Source organism: Lepus europaeus, chromosome 23, assembly GCF_033115175.1.
Source record: "Lepus europaeus isolate LE1 chromosome 23, mLepTim1.pri, whole genome shotgun sequence".
Taxonomy (NCBI): domain Eukaryota; kingdom Metazoa; phylum Chordata; class Mammalia; order Lagomorpha; family Leporidae; genus Lepus; species Lepus europaeus.
This window is the reverse complement of record NC_084849.1, coordinates 18,064,218-18,081,698: the sequence shown is the minus strand read 5'-3', so window position 1 is coordinate 18,081,698 and position 17,481 is coordinate 18,064,218. Positions and strand designations below refer to the sequence as shown.

Here is a 17,481-nt window from a genome sequence, read left to right as displayed (position 1 = left end):
CTGAACGGTGGCGCGGCCGGCTGTAGGCGGGGTCCTCCCAGGGCCTGGACGGGAGCCTGACGGGTTCAGCCCGGAGCATGGCTGTGTGGAGCCTGGGAGGCCGCCTGGGCCTGCGCGGGTGCCTTGGCAGCGGCCGGCTACTGCGTCCCCGTTTCCAGAGCCGCGGCCCTCAGGGCGTGGAGGACGGGGACAGGTGAGTGGCTGGCCGGGAGGGTAGCTCCACACCGCACGTCGCCGTGGGTCCTCTCGCCGCCGTGACGTCGCCGGTGTGTGCTGACGTCACCGTGGCCAGGGCCAGGCTTTCCTTGGCCCAGTCTGAACGAAGGCCAGCTGTCACTGATCAGGGCAGGGAGCCGGGACACGGCTACGCCGGCGCCACCTGCCATCTTAGGGCTGTCGTCATCCACCCTGCACCATGCGCTCAGCCCAGACCTCAGACCCGGTGGGGTGGATCTCTGATGGATTCGCGGTCTGATGGGTTCACGCCCGCATCGCTCATCAGAGCGCCCGGGTTGGGGTCTCGGCCCCGCTCCCAATTCCAGCTTCCTGCCCCAGCGCACTCTGGGGGCAGCGGGTGATGAAGGCCCCGGTACTTGGGTCCCTGCCGCTGGATGGGGCTCCTGGCTCCTGGCGTCTGCCTGGCCCAGCCCTGGCTGCTGCGGGCATTTGAAGAAGTGAACCAGAGCGCGCTCTCTCTCTTTGCCTTCCAAATAAAATGAAAATAAATTATTTTTAATCGTGAGATTCACTCACTCTCCAAATAGCCACAATCACCAGAGCTGTGCTGATCCGAAGCCAGGAGCTTCTTCCAGGTCTCCCACGCGGGTGCAGGGGCCCAAGGACTTGGAGCATCTTCCATTGCTTTCCCAGGCCATAGCAGGGAGCTGGATCGGAAGAGGAGCAGCCGGGACTCGAACCGGCACCCATATGGGATGCCGGCACTGCAGGCGACGGTTTTACCAGCTACACCACAGCGCCAGCCCCTGACATATTTCATAGATGTAATCATTTAACCTTTGACTAACCCTGTTATGCCACGGTTTAATTTGGAGTCACCTGCAAACAGGTGGCTGTTCGCAGAAGCCACTTTTGAACGCTGTTTTGGCAGTTCTGCAAGTGTGTGTGCGAAGCCTTGTAGGGTGGGAGTGGCTCTAGTTTCTGGGCCTGCACGAGGCCCTGACTTGTCAGGGTGGAGGTGAGACTTTGGGCTCTGGAGTCTTGGGCATGGATCCGTGGCCTACGCCTGCCTTCCTCGTGACCTAGGCAGGTGCGTCCCATGCCGTGAGCTGCCGTGTCCTCCGCAGGCCCATGAAGGCAGTAGGTCGTGCAGAGAGCCCGGGAACGATTCCCGGAGGGCAGGCCTGTGATCGCTCTGGGGAGTGGTCCATCGGGGGGTGCTTGTGGAGCGGCCCCTCTGCAGACATGGACTTGGGCAAGGCCTGAGTGGCCCACAAAGGGCTCGCAACTCGAAGGGATGGAGGGGAGAAATGCCGGCAGAGGGTGGCGGAGGCCGGGGAGGGAGCAGCCCCTCGGTGTAAGCCAGCCCCACTCACCTGTCCTCATGTCTGTTTCGTACTAGGCTAGAACCTTCCCCGAAGACACCCAAGATCCCCAGGATTTACACCAAAACGGGAGACAAAGGTAGGGCGGGGACAGTGACAAGTGTAAGGAAAGCCAGGTGGCAGACCCCACTTAGATGTTCTTCCAGAAAAGCAGATCTCAACAGACAGAGCTGGGGCGTGACGTGAAAAACGCCCGATGGAGGTTAAGTGATGGAAGCAGATGGCAGGGGCGGGCCTTTAGCTTAGCAGTTAGGACGCCTGCCCTCCCCCCTGCCCGCCCCCCGTCCCCCAGTGGCAGAGTGCCCTGCTCAATCCCCATCGCTGGTTCCTGCCTCCAGCTTCCTGCTATTGCAGACCCCGGGAGGCAGCAGGGATGGCCCAAGTGACTGGTGTCCGGCCAGCCACCTAGGACGTCTGGATGGAGCTCCTGGCTCCCGGCCTGACTGTCGCAAGCATTGGGAGAGTGAACCAGTGGGTGGCAGCTCTCTCTCTGTGTCTCTCTGTCTGCCCATCAAGTGAAAAAACAAACTTCTTAAAAGTAGGTTACAAGGCTGGCACCGCGGAGCACTAGGCTAATCCTCTGGTTCTAGTCCCGGTTGGGACACCGGTTCTGTCCCAGTTGCTCCTCTTCCAGTCCAGCTCTCTGCTGTGGCCCCGGAGAGCAGTGGAGGATGGCCCAAGTGCTTAGGCCCCTGCACCCGCATGGGAGACCAGGAGAAGCACCTGGCTCCTGGCTCTGATCGGCGCAGCGCCAGCCATAGCAGCCATTTCGTGGGTGAACCAACGGAAGGAAGATCTTTCTGTCTGTCTCTCTCACTAACTCTGCCTGTCAAAAAAAAAAAAAAAAGTAGGTTACAAAACAGTCCAAAGACTGAATCCATTTGGATAAAAAGCATGTAAATGTGTCTCACACACACACACATATACATATATACATATTTGTTCAATTATGTATACAGTAATCTGGAAGATTACACCTTGGACTGGGGGAGAGATTGAGTTGAGTTTTGGGGGGAGGGGGTAAAGAGTAGAAGGGTTTTGTTTATTCAACATACTTATTTTCCATTCTGTTTTTCGTATGCATATGTATTACTTTGATAGTTTGAAAACTACTAGGACGTGATAGTGTATAGAAGAAATAAGGTATAGAAGAATGTATCAATATGTTACAGATCAAAATATATGTTGGTATATATAGGTATATATATATGTGTGTGTGTTGGTGTGTGTGTGTGTGTGTATATATATATATATATATATAGAGAGAGAGAGAGAGAGAGAGAGATGCATAGATGCATAGGATGTACTTAATGCCACGGGTCTGTAAACTTAAAAATGGTCAAAATGGGAAAATTTATTTATTTATTTATTTATTTTTTTTACAGGCAGAGTGGACAGTGAGAGAGAGAGACAGAGAGAAAGGTCTTCCCTTTGCCGTTGGTTCACCTTCCAATGGCTGCTGCGGCCAGCGCACCGTGCTGATCCGATGGCAGGAGCAAGGTGCTTCCTCCTGGTCTCCCATGGGGTGCAGGGCCCAAGGACTTGGGCCATCCTCCACTGCACTCCCTGGCCACAGCAGAGAGCTGGCCTGGAAGAGGGGCAACTGGGACAGGATCGGTGTCCCGACCGGGACTAGAACCCGGTCTGCCGGTGCCGCAAGGCGGAGGATTAGCCTAGTGAGCCGCGGCGCCGGCCAAAATGGGAAAATTTATGTTCTTGATATGTTACCACAAGAAAGAAAAGAGAAAGAAAAAAGTACAGAGGGCCTGGTGTTTTGGTGTGGTGGGCTAAGCCGCTGCTTGGGAGGCTAACATTCTGTATTGGGGCGCGGGTTCAAGTCCCGGCTGCTCCGCTTCTGATCCAGCTCCCTGCTGATGCGCCTGGGGAAGCAGTGGAGGATGGCCCAAGTGTTTTGGTCCCTGCCATGTGCATGGGTGACCCAGATGAAGCTCCTGACTCCTGGTTTCGGCCTGACCCAGCGCTGGCTGTGGCAGCTACCTGGGGAGTGAACCAGTAGGTAGACTATCTCTCTGTCTATCCCTCTATCTCTCTGTAATCTTTCTAAATAAATAAATTATAAATCTTTTTGAAAAAGAGGGGGAAGAAAACGTGTAATAGTAAGGATCAGATGGTCCTGCTGGTGCCCCCAGCCAGAGGCCTGCAGGGGGCAACCTCCACTCACACAGAACGGGGCCAGTAGGCTCCTTAGGAGGGAGCCGGCCCAGCATGGGAATGGCCGGGTGGCTCCGTGAGAGGGTGCTGGACACGGCTTGTTGCAGGGCTGAGCTTGTGGAGGCCGGCCTGGGGCGGGTGCAGGATGGGGTCCTACCAGGACCCAGGGCCGATTCTGTAAGTGGCTGTCTCCATTTTCCTCTACAAGTTGGGAGGGAAGATGTGCTAGAGCTGTGAGGGTGAGCACGCAGCGGTCACGCCCGTGGGTGGGGACGGGGGATGCTCGGTGACGTGTATAGTGTGGACGCTGTTCTGTGCTCAGACGTGCTGACCGAGGGGCCTTGTCTTGTGGGTCTTGGCCCATCACAGCCACAGGGGAGCCCTTCTGAGGATGTGCTGTGACATGCTGTGTGTCACAGAATCCCTCCGCCCACGGGTGACTGCCAGGCCCGCTCCTGGCAACACCCGAGGGGGGCTGACGGTCAGGGGCAGGCGGGGGCGGTGACCTACACAGAGGCACACGGAGCGCTGTGGGATCTAACCATGTGTCTACAGTACGCACACGTGTGTTCTGTTTCTTTAGCATGGTGGTTAGGACTTGCTCTCTCTTTTTTTTTTTTTTTAATTTGAGAGAGAGCTTCCATCTGCTGGTTCACCCCAGTTCCCATGATGGTTGTGAACTGGGCCAGGCCAAAGTCAGAAGCTGGGAACTCAATCCAGGTCTCGCATGTGAGTGGCAGGAATCTGGCCCCTTGAGCAGCACTGTTGTCTCCTGGGGCCTGTGTTAGCCGGGGTCAAGAGCTGGAGCTGGGATTCAAACCCAGGCTCTCCAATACGAGAGGTTTGTGTCTTAACAGCTCCAGTTCGTGATTTTTTAAAAATATTTATTTTTTTTTTATTTGAAAGAGTTACACAAGAGAAGAGAGGCAGAAAGAGAGAGAGAGAGAGAGAGGTATTCCATCCAATGGTTCACTCCCCAGTTGGCCGCAATGGCTGGAGCTGCGCTGATCTGAAGCCAGGAGCCAGGAGCTTCCTCCTGGTCTCCCATGTGGGTGCAGGGCCCAAGGACTTGCTCCATCTTCTACTGCTTTCCCAGGCCATAGCAGAGAGCTGGATCGGAAAAGGAGCAGCCAGGACTAGAAAGGAAAGATGTGAGTAGTGGCTACTCCTGGGGTATGGAGCGGAAGGGCTGTGAGGGGCTCTGGGTGGGACTCCGTCTGCTTGTACACTTGGGATCTGAGTATTTTGTGTCTGTTACACTTCAAGTGGAAAGTTCACACACACACACACACACACACACAAGCAGCGTATCAGGGAAAGGATTCTTAATGTGGGTGGCTGCGTATTTTTTCACAGGGTTCTCCAGCACCTTCACAGGAGAAAGGAGGCCCAAAGATGACCAAGTGTTCGAAGCCTTGGGCACCACGGACGAGTTAAGCTCCGCCATCGGGTGAGGGGTGGCCTTTGGCCTTGAGGTCGACTTGAGTGGGGCACGAGTGCGTGGGATGAGTGCAGTGCTCTCCTGAGTGCTGGGGGCTCAGCAGTGTCAGCTCCACAGGCCCCGCCTCTTCCTGTACCTGGGGGCTCAGCAGTGTCAGCTGCACAGGCCCCGCCTCTTCCTGTACCTGGGGGCTCAGCAGTGTCAGCTCCACAGGCCCCGCCTCTTCCTGCACCTGGGGGCCCAGCACTGTCAGCTGCACAGGCCCCGCCTCTTCCTGCACCTGGGGGCTCAGCAGTGTCAGCTCCAGGCCCCACCTCTTCCTGCACCTGGGGGCTCAGCAGTGTCAGCTCCACAGGCCCCGCCTCTTCCTGTACCTGGGGGCTCAGCACTGTCAGCTGCACAGGCCCCGCCTCTTCCTGTACCTGGGGGCTCAGCAGTGTCAGCTCCACAGGCCCCGCCTCTTCCTGCACCTGAGGGCCCAGCACTGTCAGCTGCACAGGCCCCGCCTCTTCCTGCACCTGGGGGCTCAGCAGTGTCAGCTCCACAGGCCCCGCCTCTTCCTGCACCTGGGGGCTCAGCAGTGTCAGCTGCACAGGCCCCGCCTCTTCCTGTACCTGGGGGCTCAGCAGTGTCAGCTCCAGGCCCCGCCTCTTCCTGCACCTGGGGGCCCAGCAGTGTCAGCTGCACAGGCCCCGCCTCTTCCTGCACCTGGGGGCTCAGCAGTGTCAGCTCCACAGGCCCCGCCTCTTCCTGCACCTGGGGGCTCAGCAGTGTCAGCTGCACAGGCCCCGCCTCTTCCTGCACCTGGGGGCCCAGCAGTGTCAGCTGCACAGGCCCCGCCTCTTCCTGCACCTGGGGGCTCAGCAGTGTCAGCTCCAGGCCCCGCCTCTTCCTGCACCTGGGGGCTCAGCAGTGTCAGCTGCACAGGCCCCGCCTCTTCCTGCACCTGGGGGCTCAGCAGTGTCAGCTCCAGGCCCCGCCTCTTCCTGCACCTGGGGGCTCAGCAGTGGTCAGCTGCACAGGCCCCGCCTCTTCCTGCACCTGGGGGCTCAGCAGTGTCAGCTCCAGGCCCCGCCTCTTCCTGCACCTGGGGGCTCAGCAGTGTCAGCTCCAGGCCCCGCCTCTTCCTGCACCTGGGGCTCAGCAGTGTCATCTGCACAGGCCCCGCCTCTTCCTGTACCTGGGGGCTCAGCAGTGTCAGCTCCAGGCCCCGCCTCTTCCTGCACCTGGGGGCTCAGCAGTGGTCATCTGCACAGGCCCCGCCTCTTCCTGCACCTGGGGGCTCAGCAGTGTCAGCTCCAGGCCCCACCTCTTCCTGCACCTGGGGGCTCAGCAGTGTCATCTGCACAGGCCCCGCCTCTTCCTGTACCTGGGGGCTCAGCAGTGTCAGCTCCAGGCCCCGCCTCTTCCTGCACCTGGGGGCTCAGCAGTGGTCAGCTGCACAGGCCCCGCCTCTTCCTGCACCTGGGGGCTCAGCAGTGTCAGCTCCAGGCCCCACCTCTTCCTGCACCTGGGGGCTCAGCAGTGTCAGCTCCAGGCCCCGCCTCTTCCTGCACCTGAGGGCTCAGCAGTGTCATCTGCACAGGCCCCGCCTCTTCCTGTACCTGGGGGCTCAGCAGTGTCATCTGCACAGGCCCCGCCTCTTCCTGCACCTGGGGGCTCAGCAGTGTCAGCTGCACAGGCCCCGCCTCTTCCTGCACCTGGGGGCTCAGCAGTGTCAGCTCCACAGGCCCCGCCTCTTCCTGCACCTGGGGGCTCAGCAGTGTCAGCTCCACAGGCCCCGCCTCTTCCTGCACCTGGGGGCTCAGCAGTGTCAGCTCCACAGGCCCCGCCTCTTCCTGCACCTGGGGGCTCAGCAGTGTCAGCTCCACAGGCCCCGCCTATTCCTGCACCTGCCCCCTGCCCCCCGCCCAGCCCGCTTCCCTCACCTTTCAGGGGAGCAGGCCTGTGCCACTCAAGTTTCCATCATTCACTGAGTAACAAGTGAGAACCAGAGCGCCCCATGGGACCCCTTTTGTGTGTGTTGTTTTTTTCCACTGTATTTTATATTTTTAAGATTTTTAAAATTAATTTGAAAGGCAGAGCCAGAGAGAGAGAGACAGACAGAGAGACAGACAGACAGACAGAGACAGAGAGAGGAAGAGATACTGCATCTGCTGGTTTACTCCTCAAATGCCTGCAACAGCCGGGGCTTGGCGAGGCTGACGCCAGGGACCAAGAACTCCATTTGTGTCTCCCACATGGGTGCAGGGGCCCAAGGACTTGGGCCATCTTCTGCTGCCTTCCCAGGCACATTAGCAGAGAGCTGGATCGGAAGCAGAGTGACTTGGACTTGCCAGCCTTCTGATACCGGATGCTGGTGTCGCAAGTGTTGCCTTAACGCACTGCACTACACCCCTGAGTGTTGTTTTTCAAATAAGCCACAGTTTAGAAGGGCTGGCTCAGGAATTAGGATGGGCCAGGTCCTGCTGTGGTAATAACCCCCTAGTCATATGGCTTACAGTGCCAAAGATCTATTTCCTGGCCGGCGCCGTGGCTCCGGCACACTGGGTTCTAGTCCCGGTCGGGGCACTGGATTCTGTCCCAGTTGCCCCTCTTCCAGGCCAGCTCTCTGCTGTGGCCCGGGAGTGCAGTGGAGGATGGCCCAGGTCCTTGGGTCCTGCACCCACGGGAGACCAGGAGGAAGCACCTGGCTCCTGCCATCGGATCAGCACGGTGCGCCGGCCGCGGCGGCCATTGGAGGGCGAACCAACGGCAAAAGAAGACCTTTCTCTCTGTCTCTCTCTCACTGTCCACTCTGCCTGTCAAAAATAAAAAAATAAAATTAAAAAAAGATCTATTTCCTGTTTTTTTTTTTTTTTAAGATTTATTTGTTTGAAAGGCAGAGTTAGATGGAGAGGGAGAGTTCGAGGGGGAGGGGGAGGGGCCAGCAGCTGTCTTTCTCTCTTTGTGAATAATTTCCTGGGGCTGGTGTTGCAGTGCAGGGGGTTCAGCCACTGCTTGTGATGCAGGCATCCCCTGTCGGGGTGCCGGTTAGGTCCTGGGTGCTCTGCTTCCAATCCAGCTTCCTGCACGTGTTCCTGGGAAGAGCAGCAGAAGATGGCCCAAGTGCTTGGGCCTCTGCTGGCCACATGGAACACCCGGGTGGAGCTCCTGGCTCCTGGCTTCGGCCTGGCCCAGCCCCATCTATTGCAGCTGTCTAGAGGGTGAACCTCCAGGTGGAAGACCTCTCTCTCTCTCTCTCTCTCTCTCTCTCTGTCTCTCCCTTGCTGCTCAGGCTCCTGTTAGTCTTTGCCACCCATTTTCAGTTCCTGTAAGACTGGCTGGCACAGGAAGGACAAGCAGAGCCAGGGTGCTGTCCTGTGCCTTCCCTGCCACGTCCTGCCTGGCTAGGGGACTCCTGCTCAGCCTTCCAAGTCCACCTGCGGCGTGGCTTCCTCCAGGAAGCCCTCCCTGCCCCGCTAGCCGAGGCCGGGTTAGGCTCTCTTGCTCTCTTCCTTCAGAGCACAGACCTCGGTCTGCAGTCTCCCCTTGCATGGGGGGGGGGTCCCCTACTCACACCTCCCGGTCCTGCAGGACAGAGCCTGCGCCACCGTCTGCTCAGCGCTGTGTCAACAGACCTGTGGAGAAGGAACTGCTGGCTGGGACCAATGAGGGCAAGAAATGCACCTTGGGATACAAACACCCCGATCCAAAGGGAACCTTATGACGTTCTTACTGTCAGCACACACACGCAAAGCAAGCCGTGCCGTGACAGCTGCCTTAGCTCAGTGGCTGATACCCGGGCGCCTGTGTGTCACGTTAGAGATCCTTCCCATCTCCTTTCCTGCAGGTTCGCTATGGAGTTCATCACGGAGAAGGGCCACCCGTTTGCCGAAGAGCTTCAGAAAGTGAGTAACGCTGTCTCGTCCCAAGCTGGGGTTTTCCTTCCCTGAGGCCTGGGGACCGTCACTGGCTCCCACCTGACCATCATCCCTCTTTGAATTGCCTGGGGCTACTCACTCTCCCTCTGCGAGCCTCAGTCTCTTCATCTGTAAAGTGGGGACGTACAGAGACAACCTGGCGTCCCAGGCAAGCCGTGAAGATTGTGCTAAGTGCCGGCGGTGGGGGGGGGGGGGTGTCAAGTGCAGCCGTTCTCAGCCCCGGGGACCCTTGGCAGCGTCTGCAGGCATTTCACATCTCCGTGACTCACAGGGAGCAAGGTCCTGGTGTCCAGGGAGTGGAGACCAAAGACGCAGCCAAGTGACCTGCAGTGCAAGGACAGTTCCCATCACCACAGAGTGACCCAGTCCAACGTAGCAATGGCACCAAGACTGCCAGACTCTGTGAGGTGCCTCTGCCTGCGCCAGGAGCTCTGGGAAGCCCCGCCACAGCAGCCCTTGGCTGGTTCTGTCCCCTCCCCCCTCCCTCCCTCCCTCTCTCCTTCCTTCCTTCCTTCTTTTATTTATTTATTTCAAAGGTAGAGTTACAGACAGAGAGAGACAGAACAGGAGGTCTTCCATCCACTGGTTCACTCCCCAAATGGCCACAACGGCTGGAGCTGGGCCGATCTGAAGCCAGGAGCCAGGAGTTTCTTCCAGGTCTCCCATGCAGGTGCAGGAGCCCAAGGAATTGGGCCATCCTCCACTGGTTCCCCAGGCCATAGCAGAGAGGTGGATTGGAAGAGGAGCCGCCGGGACTCAAACCAGCGTCCACATGGGATGCCAGCACCGCAAGTGGAGGCTTAGCCTGCTACGCCACAGTGCCGACCCCACTTGCTCTGTTTCTTAGGAGGGAGGAGGGCCTCCCACGGAGACGGGCCTCACCCCTGGAACGCCTCAGGATTGCAGAGGGAAAAGGCAGGCCAAACTCCCTGCTAAACAGGGCTCCCACCCCACCTCACAGCACCCAGCCCAGGTGGGAAGGCAGACAGGTGAGCAGGCAGGTTAACGCCCGGTGGGCCTGAGGGGAGAGGGTGCAGGAGCCCAGGGGAGGGGCCGATCCTGGCGGCAGATGGAGAGGTTGGCACGGGATGCTGAAGCTGTGCTCAGAGGGCACCGGTGCAGACCCGAGGGGGGAGCCAGGAGGGAAAGGCTCTCCTCTCTAGTTTAAAACAAAACACACGTGTCCAGGCCCCACGACCAGGGTCAAGGGGATGGTATCACTCCTGCCACCTAGAAGACATTGAACCTGAGCAGTGAGGTAACACCCAAGTCTGCCCGTCCGTGCCCCAGGAAGGTTCCAGTCCAGTGCCGGGTGGGCAGCCTCTGGCGCATCCACTGTGCCTGCTGCTCGCGCGCCGTCACAGAGGCCATCCAACCAGAGGTCAGATTCCACCTTCCTCCCCACTGGCCGCCCGGGTCCAGGCCCAGAGTCAGAGGTGGCGTTTGTGGGTCTGGCTGCACAGGCACGCACTGGTGGCCCAGAAGATTCCAGGTGCCCTTCGCTGGGCACTTGGTGCTCGTTGTCCAGGTTAACCCAGCTGCCGCCACAGGAGTCTCCCGCAGACCCCACACAAGCTCTACCAGGGCCCCCTGCAGGGGCTCACGCAGAGCCAAGACCCCACGGTCCCTAGTGAACCTGCTCTGCATGACTTCCCAGCGTGCCCAGGGCCACCTCTGCATGTGGAAAAGATTTAAAAAAATTATGCTTATTTGAAAGGCAGAGAGAGTGGCCAGCACTGTGGAGTAGTAGGCTAAGCATCTGCCTGCAGCACCGGCATCCACAGGGGTGCTGGTTCGAGTCCCAGCTGTTCCACTTCTGAGCCAGCTCCCTGCTGATGGCCTGGGAAGGCAGTGGAGGATGGCCCTAGTGAATGTGTCCCTGTACCCACGTGGGAGACCTGGAAGAGGCTCCAGACTCTTGGCTTTGGCCTGGCCCAGCTCCGGCCATTGAAGCCATTTGGGGAATGAACCAGCAGATGGAAGACCTCCCTCTCTGTCTCTCCCTCTCTCTATAACTCTGTCTTTCAAATAAATAAGTAAATCTTTTTTTATTTACGCCACAGTGCCAACCCCAATAAATAAATTTAAAAAAGAGAAAAAGAAAGGCAGAGGGAAAGGGAAACAGACGGACAGAGCTCCCCAGATGCCCACAACAGCAGGGCTGAGCCAGGCTGAAGCCAGGAGCCTGGAACTCAATCCAGGTCTCCCACGTGGGCGGCAGGGACTCAACTACTGGAGCCCTTACCTGCTGGCTCCCAGGGTGCCCGTTAGCAGGAAGCTGCAGTCGGGAGCGGGGCACTTGGGTATTGGGATCTCCTAACCACCGCACCCAAAGCTCGCTCCCTGGAGCCGCGTTGTCTCCGCCCAGCCTGCCCTGCACAGGTCCTCACTCACCTCCGGTCGCTCCCCCAGATCCAGTGCACCTTGCAGGACGTCGGCTCCGCCTTGGCGACACCGCGCTCCTCGGCCAGGGAGGCTCACTTAAGTAATTCTCTGAGTCTGCTGCGGGTGTCCCGAGGGCCCCAGGGTGGGGGAGAGGGGAAGCACTGTGTCCTGGGTGCCGCCCCCTGAGAGCCCAGAGCCCAAAGAAGCCGTGGGCGGGCCGGCCAGCCTTGCACGTGGCCCCTGGGAGGGAAGGTGCCTCCGGAGCCGGGGTGGGGAAGCGGTTTGCCGGCCACTCGAGCACAGGGGACGGGGGCAACTCCTTGATGGTCTAGCCTGCGACAGCCCCGACAGTGTGTCTGCTCCTGGACTCCTCAGAGCATGCGGCGTTCGGGGAGGGGCCCATCCTGGAGCTGGAACGCTGGATCGACGAGTACTCCCGCCAGCTGCCCCCGCTCACGGCTTTCATTCTGCCTGTAGGTGGTGGGGTGGGGGTGGGGCGGCTGCGGGCCGGGTGCTCCGACCGCAACACACAGGCCCTCACAGCGACCCTCACCGTGGCTTTCCCCAATGTCGGAGGCAGCCATCCAGCCCCCACCCCTACCCCCGTCACCCATGTCCTCTGCAGTCCCTCCCCAGCCCTGGCCACTCTGGAGGGAGGTGCCGTGTGGGTGTGCTGGCAGGGTCTCCTGGAGGCAGAACACTGTGTGGTGAGGGGCAGGGCCTGGACAGCGTCCACAGCAGGTGCACCTGCCCCTGCCCCCAGGCCGGCCCCGCCAACTCCTGCTTTCTCCTTGCAGTCTGGCGGCAAGAGCAGCTCCGCACTGCACCTCTGCCGGGCCGTGTGCCGTCGAGCTGAGAGACGGTAAGGGGGCCCAGGATACGGGCAGGGGGCACGCACGGCGGGCCAGGGTGACCAGGACAGGCCCAGGCCCCACCCCCAGGTAGCAGATGGTGACACAGGACCAACCAAGCCACAGATGACGTCACGGCCGGCACACACGTGTAGGCCCAGAGCGACAGGAAGCTGGTGCTGCGCTCCAGGCTGTGCGGGTGGCTGATGTGGAAGGGCCCAGAGGGACCCGTGCAGCTGTTGGGGGGCCAGGAGGGAGCCACCCACAGACCAGCCACCTGCCACCCCAGCTCGGAATTGGGAAGAACTGGTCCCCCGAAAGTCTTTCCAGGGGGCGTGGGGAGAGTGGCGGCAGCATCTCTGTTTGCACCACCTGTAGCGAGGAGCAGAAAGCCTGCTTTGGTGGCACAGGTGGGGCTGTGCCCGGCCCAGCATGCTCACGACCTCACTGGTTCCCCTTCATGGCCCTGGGGCAGACGCGGCAGCAGCCCCCCTTCCCAGGTCAGGAAATGGGGCTCAGAGAGGTGACTTCACGGCCAGGGCCAGTGACCAGTCCCTGCCAGAGTCCAGCTTTGAAGCCAGGTCTGTCTGTCCTAAAGCCGGAGCCCCGTCTGTGGCCCACACCACAGGGCTTTTGTCCTTCGTGAAAGGGTCCTGGGCCACAGAGCTCTGGCTTCCAAAGAAAACGCGGTCCCTTGCACAAAGTCCCCCCCCCCCCAGCAGAGCTCCTGATGACCAATGGCTGGACACTGCAGAGGCCACCTGGCCACCCCCTCTGCCCATCGTGTGGCTCTGAGTGGGGACAAGAGCCCTGACGCTGAGTTACGCAGCAGCAGTGAGACACCCGGAGGGCCTGGCCAGAGCTGCCATGTCTCTGCAGACGGCAGCCCACCCCCGGAACACCTGCACCCAGCAGACACAGTCCAGAGTCCTGGCTACACTTGGGGGCTTGGTTTCCTAGGGTCTTTATGTCCCCTGTGAAGCTGCCCTAAGTTGTTAAAAGAATGGGCTTAGCATGGTGGCCCCTTGGGAATTAAGGGTCCACGTCCTCCTTCCCCTGCACCCTGTCCAGGGAGGGCTTCCGCCCCAGGCCCAGCACACGAGGCCGGCAGGCTGGGGTGGGGGACAGCCGGCCTGCTTCCTGCCACTCTCTGTCCCTCCTGTGATGGGTCCAAGGAGGGCGGCAGGGGGGGCCTTCAGACCCCGGGGGAGGAGTTTCCCATAATGCCAGCCGGGTTCGTGCGGGCTGGGGCAGGCGGCAGCGGGTGGTAAAGCGTGTGGACATACGTGACGGTGTTTCCTCCTCTGCAGCGTGGTGCCTCTGGTCCAGATGGGAGAGACCGACGCGAACGTGGCCAAGTTCTTAAACAGGTACCGAGGTGCAGGCAGGAGCGTCCCCTTCCTCCGGACAACCAGGCACGTGCGGGGGGAGAAGAGCAATGCCCCGGGCCCGGGGAGCAGTGCTCGCTCACTCGCTGGCTTGCTTACTCAGCCGTTCACACAGCATTCAGGAGTGTCTGCCGAGGGCCGGGGCAGGGCCAGGTGTTTGGCCTAACGGTTAACATGCACACATCCCACTCTGGAGTGCCTGGGTTCAATTCCCAGCTCTTGCTGCTAATGTAGGGCCTGGGTCGCAGTGACGATGGCTCGAGTGACTGGGCTCCTGCCACCCACGGTGGAGAGCTGGATTGAGTTCCTGGCTGTTGTGGGCATCTGGGGAGCGCGCCAGCATAGGAGAGTGCTTTCTCTTGTTCTCTCTTCTCTCCCCTCTTGCCTCTGCCTCTCAAATAAACAAATAAAAATTAAAACCGACTACAAAGGGCAGTAGCAAGGGGCAGCCTTGGGGGCTCAGGGAAGGCCTCATCAGGCATGTCAGCGGTGACTGAGCAGGGAGCCCAGGGGACAGGCCCTCTCAGCCAGCCAGGCCCTGGACAGCCAGAACCGAGAGAAGACAGCTCGGGGGCATGGTGCAAGAGCCAGTGAGCCAGGCCTGGGGAGGACTCCCTCTGCTCTGCCGGCTTCTGCCCCAGCCCTGGCTCATGCAGGAGCAGTATGGGCCAGGCCAGAGCCCTGGGGCCGGCAGAGCTGGGGGAGAACAGGAGGCTACCTGGGTACCTGTGGGCGGCCTCACGGCCGTGGCCCAACCCCTGAACTGCGGACACTGCTGCCGCTGGGACGTGGCCTGGGCCTGGCTCCTGAGCAGCTCCTGGACAGCAAGTGAGGAACGGTGCCATGGCGGCAGCACCCCTGGGGAGCCCCGGTGCAGTGTGGGTCAGGTCAGTTGATGTCTCAGCCCTCCGGGACCATGGGGTCCAGGAGGGCGTCACACCCAGAGCAGATCTGCCACTGTCCCCAAGAAAGCCAGCAGTGGGGGAGGAGGACCTGACCTGGGGTTTGGCGTGGAGCCGGCCTTCGGGGCTGGGATGGGCAGGGGCTGGAGGAGGGAGGAGCCGAGAGGCAGGGAGACTACAAGGGTGGTCGTGCCGCCATCTCTCATGTTCCCTCCACTGCCACCCCTGAGGAGGCCTCACGCAGACTCCCCCTACTGATGACTCAAAGACAGTAGAGGCAAGAGGGGCTGGGGACCAGGGGACCGCAGGCCGGTGCCCTCGGCTAGGGCACTGGGAGGATCTGCAGCTGTCTAGTGGTCAACAGTGGCTGGCGGGAGGCGGCGGGAGGCGCTGCTGGCATCCGTGGGTGGAGGCGGGTTCGCTGCTCAGCACCCTGCAGTACACCGGTGGGCCCACTCAGAACGTCCATCACGCCGTGGCCGAGACCCCTGCCCAGGGCCCTCTACTCCAGGCGTGGCCAGCATCACCCAGGTGTGGATTCTACCTGCAGAATCCCGGGCTCAGAATCCACATGGCGCAAGACTACCAGGCAGCTCAGTGCAAACTACAGGCCTGGCCGCTCGAAGGTGGGGAAGGCAGCTTGGTCCAGAGTTACCTGGCCAGGGGCCTAGGGCAAGGTCAACAGCCCCCTCGGGCCCTGGGCTCTCCCAGAAGCTGGCCTCGCTCCGGCAGAGCCATCCCTCGGGCTAGAGCTGGCTGTGCACCTGCCGGCCCCGTGAGATGCTCCTAGGGCCACGTGACTGACAGTGCTCCCTCAAAGGCTCATGGGAAGGACCTGATCTCTCTTCAAATCGTTCCTTTTGCCTGTCTCTGCCCCTCCAGACTCAGCGACTACCTCTTCACATTAGCCAGATACGCAGCCATGAAGGAGGGAAATCAGGAAAAAATATACAAGAGAAGCGACCCATTGGACCGAGCCTGAGGCACCCGGGAGTTCCGGAAAGGGGGGACGGCCAGACGCGTCCGTGGTGACGACCATGGAGAGGCTGCCCTGGCGGTGGCCTGGTTCCCAGAGAGCCCAGCCAGAGGGACCGGCCACGGCCTGCCACGCACACCCAGCTTCAACTCACACCCCACTGCTTCCCGGTGAGCAGTCTGTCCCCTGCTCCCTGGCTGTCCCGGGTCTTAGAAGCAGCAGCAATGAACCTGGTCTTGCAGAAAAGGCACGAAGAATAAAAGTGGGAAAGGTTTGCACTGTGCGTGTGTGTGTGTGAGTGTGAGTGTGTGTGCGTGGGTATATGAGTGTGTGCACGTGTGAGAGTATGTGTGAGAAAGAGTGCATGGCTACGTGTGTGTGTGAGACTGAGACTGCTCGCATGGGAGCGAGTGCGCCCTCCCACTGCCAGCACCGGTTGTTCAAGGATTTGGAATGCTCCCAGAGGCCCTTGGAATCGGAATTGTGGCTTCCCCGCACCAAAGGGGCTTCCCACGTCACGCTGACACAGGGGAAGGCAGGCAGGCCGTGGAAGTTCAGTCCCCTCCGGGCCACCGGCCGAGGGGGCAGGGTGGCGGCAGGCTGACGGGCGGGGCCTCAGAAACCCTAGACTGGGCCGGAAGTGTGTTTGGGGGTGCAGCTGGAGACTCCTCTAGCGAGGAGGGAGGCCCTGGTGAGGCCAAGGCCGCTGCTTCCAGGCGGCTTTTCCTGCCCGGTCCAGGCAGCGAGCCGAGGCGCCGAGGCGGTGCAGACTCGGCTGGGGACGAGGTCTTGGGGCTCCAGCAAGGTGGACGCCCACGAGACCGACTTCTTCGCTGTCACACTTGGCAGCTTCGCGCCTCTGACACCCGTGCCACGGCCGTATTTTATTTCAGTTGTCACCACGGCTCCCTCCTGCTACGGAATGCCACCGCTGGTGCCAGCTGTGTCCTTGGGAAGGGGATATTTATGAAGGGCGGAGAGGAGTCGGTGCGGCAGGAACTGACTTCAGAAGGGCGGGCTCCCGTGCTCCCGCCCACGCAGGGGCTGCAAGAGCTGGGGCGCGCAGTGCAGCCAGGGCTCCCTGGGTGCCTGCGTGGCCAGGGGCATCGGGCTGGGCACAGGAAGGCTGGTCCCTCCAGCCGTCTGTTAATGTTTTTTAAAAGATTTATTTATTTATTTGAAAGGCAAAGAAAGATCTTTCATCTGCTGGCTTACTTCCCTAAATGGCTACAACAGCAGGGGCTGGGCCAGGCCAAAGTCAGGAGCCGGGAAGTCCATCCTGGTCGCCCACATGGGTGGCAGGGTCCCAAGCACGTGGGCCACCGTCTGCTACCTTTCCAGGCGCACTAGCAGGGAGCTGGATCCAAAACAGATCAGCAGGGACCCAAACCAGTGCCTCAACACGGGATGCCGGTGTCGCAAGGGGTGGCTTGGCCCGCTGGGCCCCACTGCAGCCATCTTTGTGACAAATTGGCAAGTGCATCTATTGCTTGCACACCTGTGCTTGCATGCTGACCCCTCACCTGGAGGTGGCAGTGACATTTATGTCGCCTGGGTCCTTTCGTGGCCAGCAGGCTGCAGCCGGCCTCTGGAGCCGTGGGTGCAGGGGGCCAAGAGTGAGCACATCCCCCCCCCCCCCAGGAAGTGGCCGTGTCTCACGCCACTCCCCGCAGTGCGTCCCAGGTCTGGTGCACCGAAGGTGTCCCCTGATGGCAAACAGGGAAAGCACGTGTGTTCAGGGGCTGAGGGTGGTTAACTGCCCTGCGGTCATTCCAGGTTCGGCTAGCAGCTCACAGCCAATCGTGAACCACTCTGGATCTGTCTCCCCTTCCACCAGTGAACCTTCTTCCCTGAAACCGCGCGGGTGCAGGGCAGATGACA

At 60.4% G+C, this 17,481-nt stretch overlaps 1 protein-coding gene across 2 annotated transcripts; it reads left to right on the top strand.

The window, feature by feature from the left end:
* The first annotated feature begins 50 nt into the window (after window positions 1-50).
* Window positions 51-15,874, top strand: MMAB (metabolism of cobalamin associated B). Of its 2 annotated transcripts, XR_009864888.1 has the most exons (10): window positions 51-193; window positions 1,580-1,641; window positions 5,091-5,184; window positions 9,008-9,065; window positions 9,946-10,087; window positions 11,511-11,583; window positions 11,859-11,956; window positions 12,281-12,345; window positions 13,645-13,704; window positions 15,507-15,536. XR_009864888.1 is itself a non-coding variant. In XM_062182450.1 (9 exons), exons 1-9 carry the CDS (start codon window positions 78-80, stop codon window positions 15,604-15,606), a joined length of 726 nt encoding a protein of 241 aa, XP_062038434.1. In that variant the 5' UTR covers window positions 51-77; the 3' UTR covers window positions 15,607-15,874. The 2 variants fall into 2 exon arrangements, 1 of the variants encoding a protein (XP_062038434.1); XM_062182450.1 differs by lacking the exon at window positions 9,946-10,087 and having other exon boundaries at window positions 15,507-15,874.
* The last annotated feature ends 1,607 nt before the right edge of the window (window positions 15,875-17,481 follow it).

Excerpts from the sequence above, each read along its gene's own strand:
- MMAB (XM_062182450.1), top strand. The coding sequence starts at position 78 with ATGGCTGTGTGGAGCCTGGGAGGCCGCCTGGGCCTGCGCGGGTGCCTT. Across the intron at positions 11,957-12,280 it reads TCACGGCTTTCATTCTGCCT|TCTGGCGGCAAGAGCAGCTC; the intron begins GTAGGTGGTGGG and ends TTCTCCTTGCAG. Across the intron at positions 12,346-13,644 it reads TGCCGTCGAGCTGAGAGACG|CGTGGTGCCTCTGGTCCAGA; the intron begins GTAAGGGGGCCC and ends CCTCCTCTGCAG.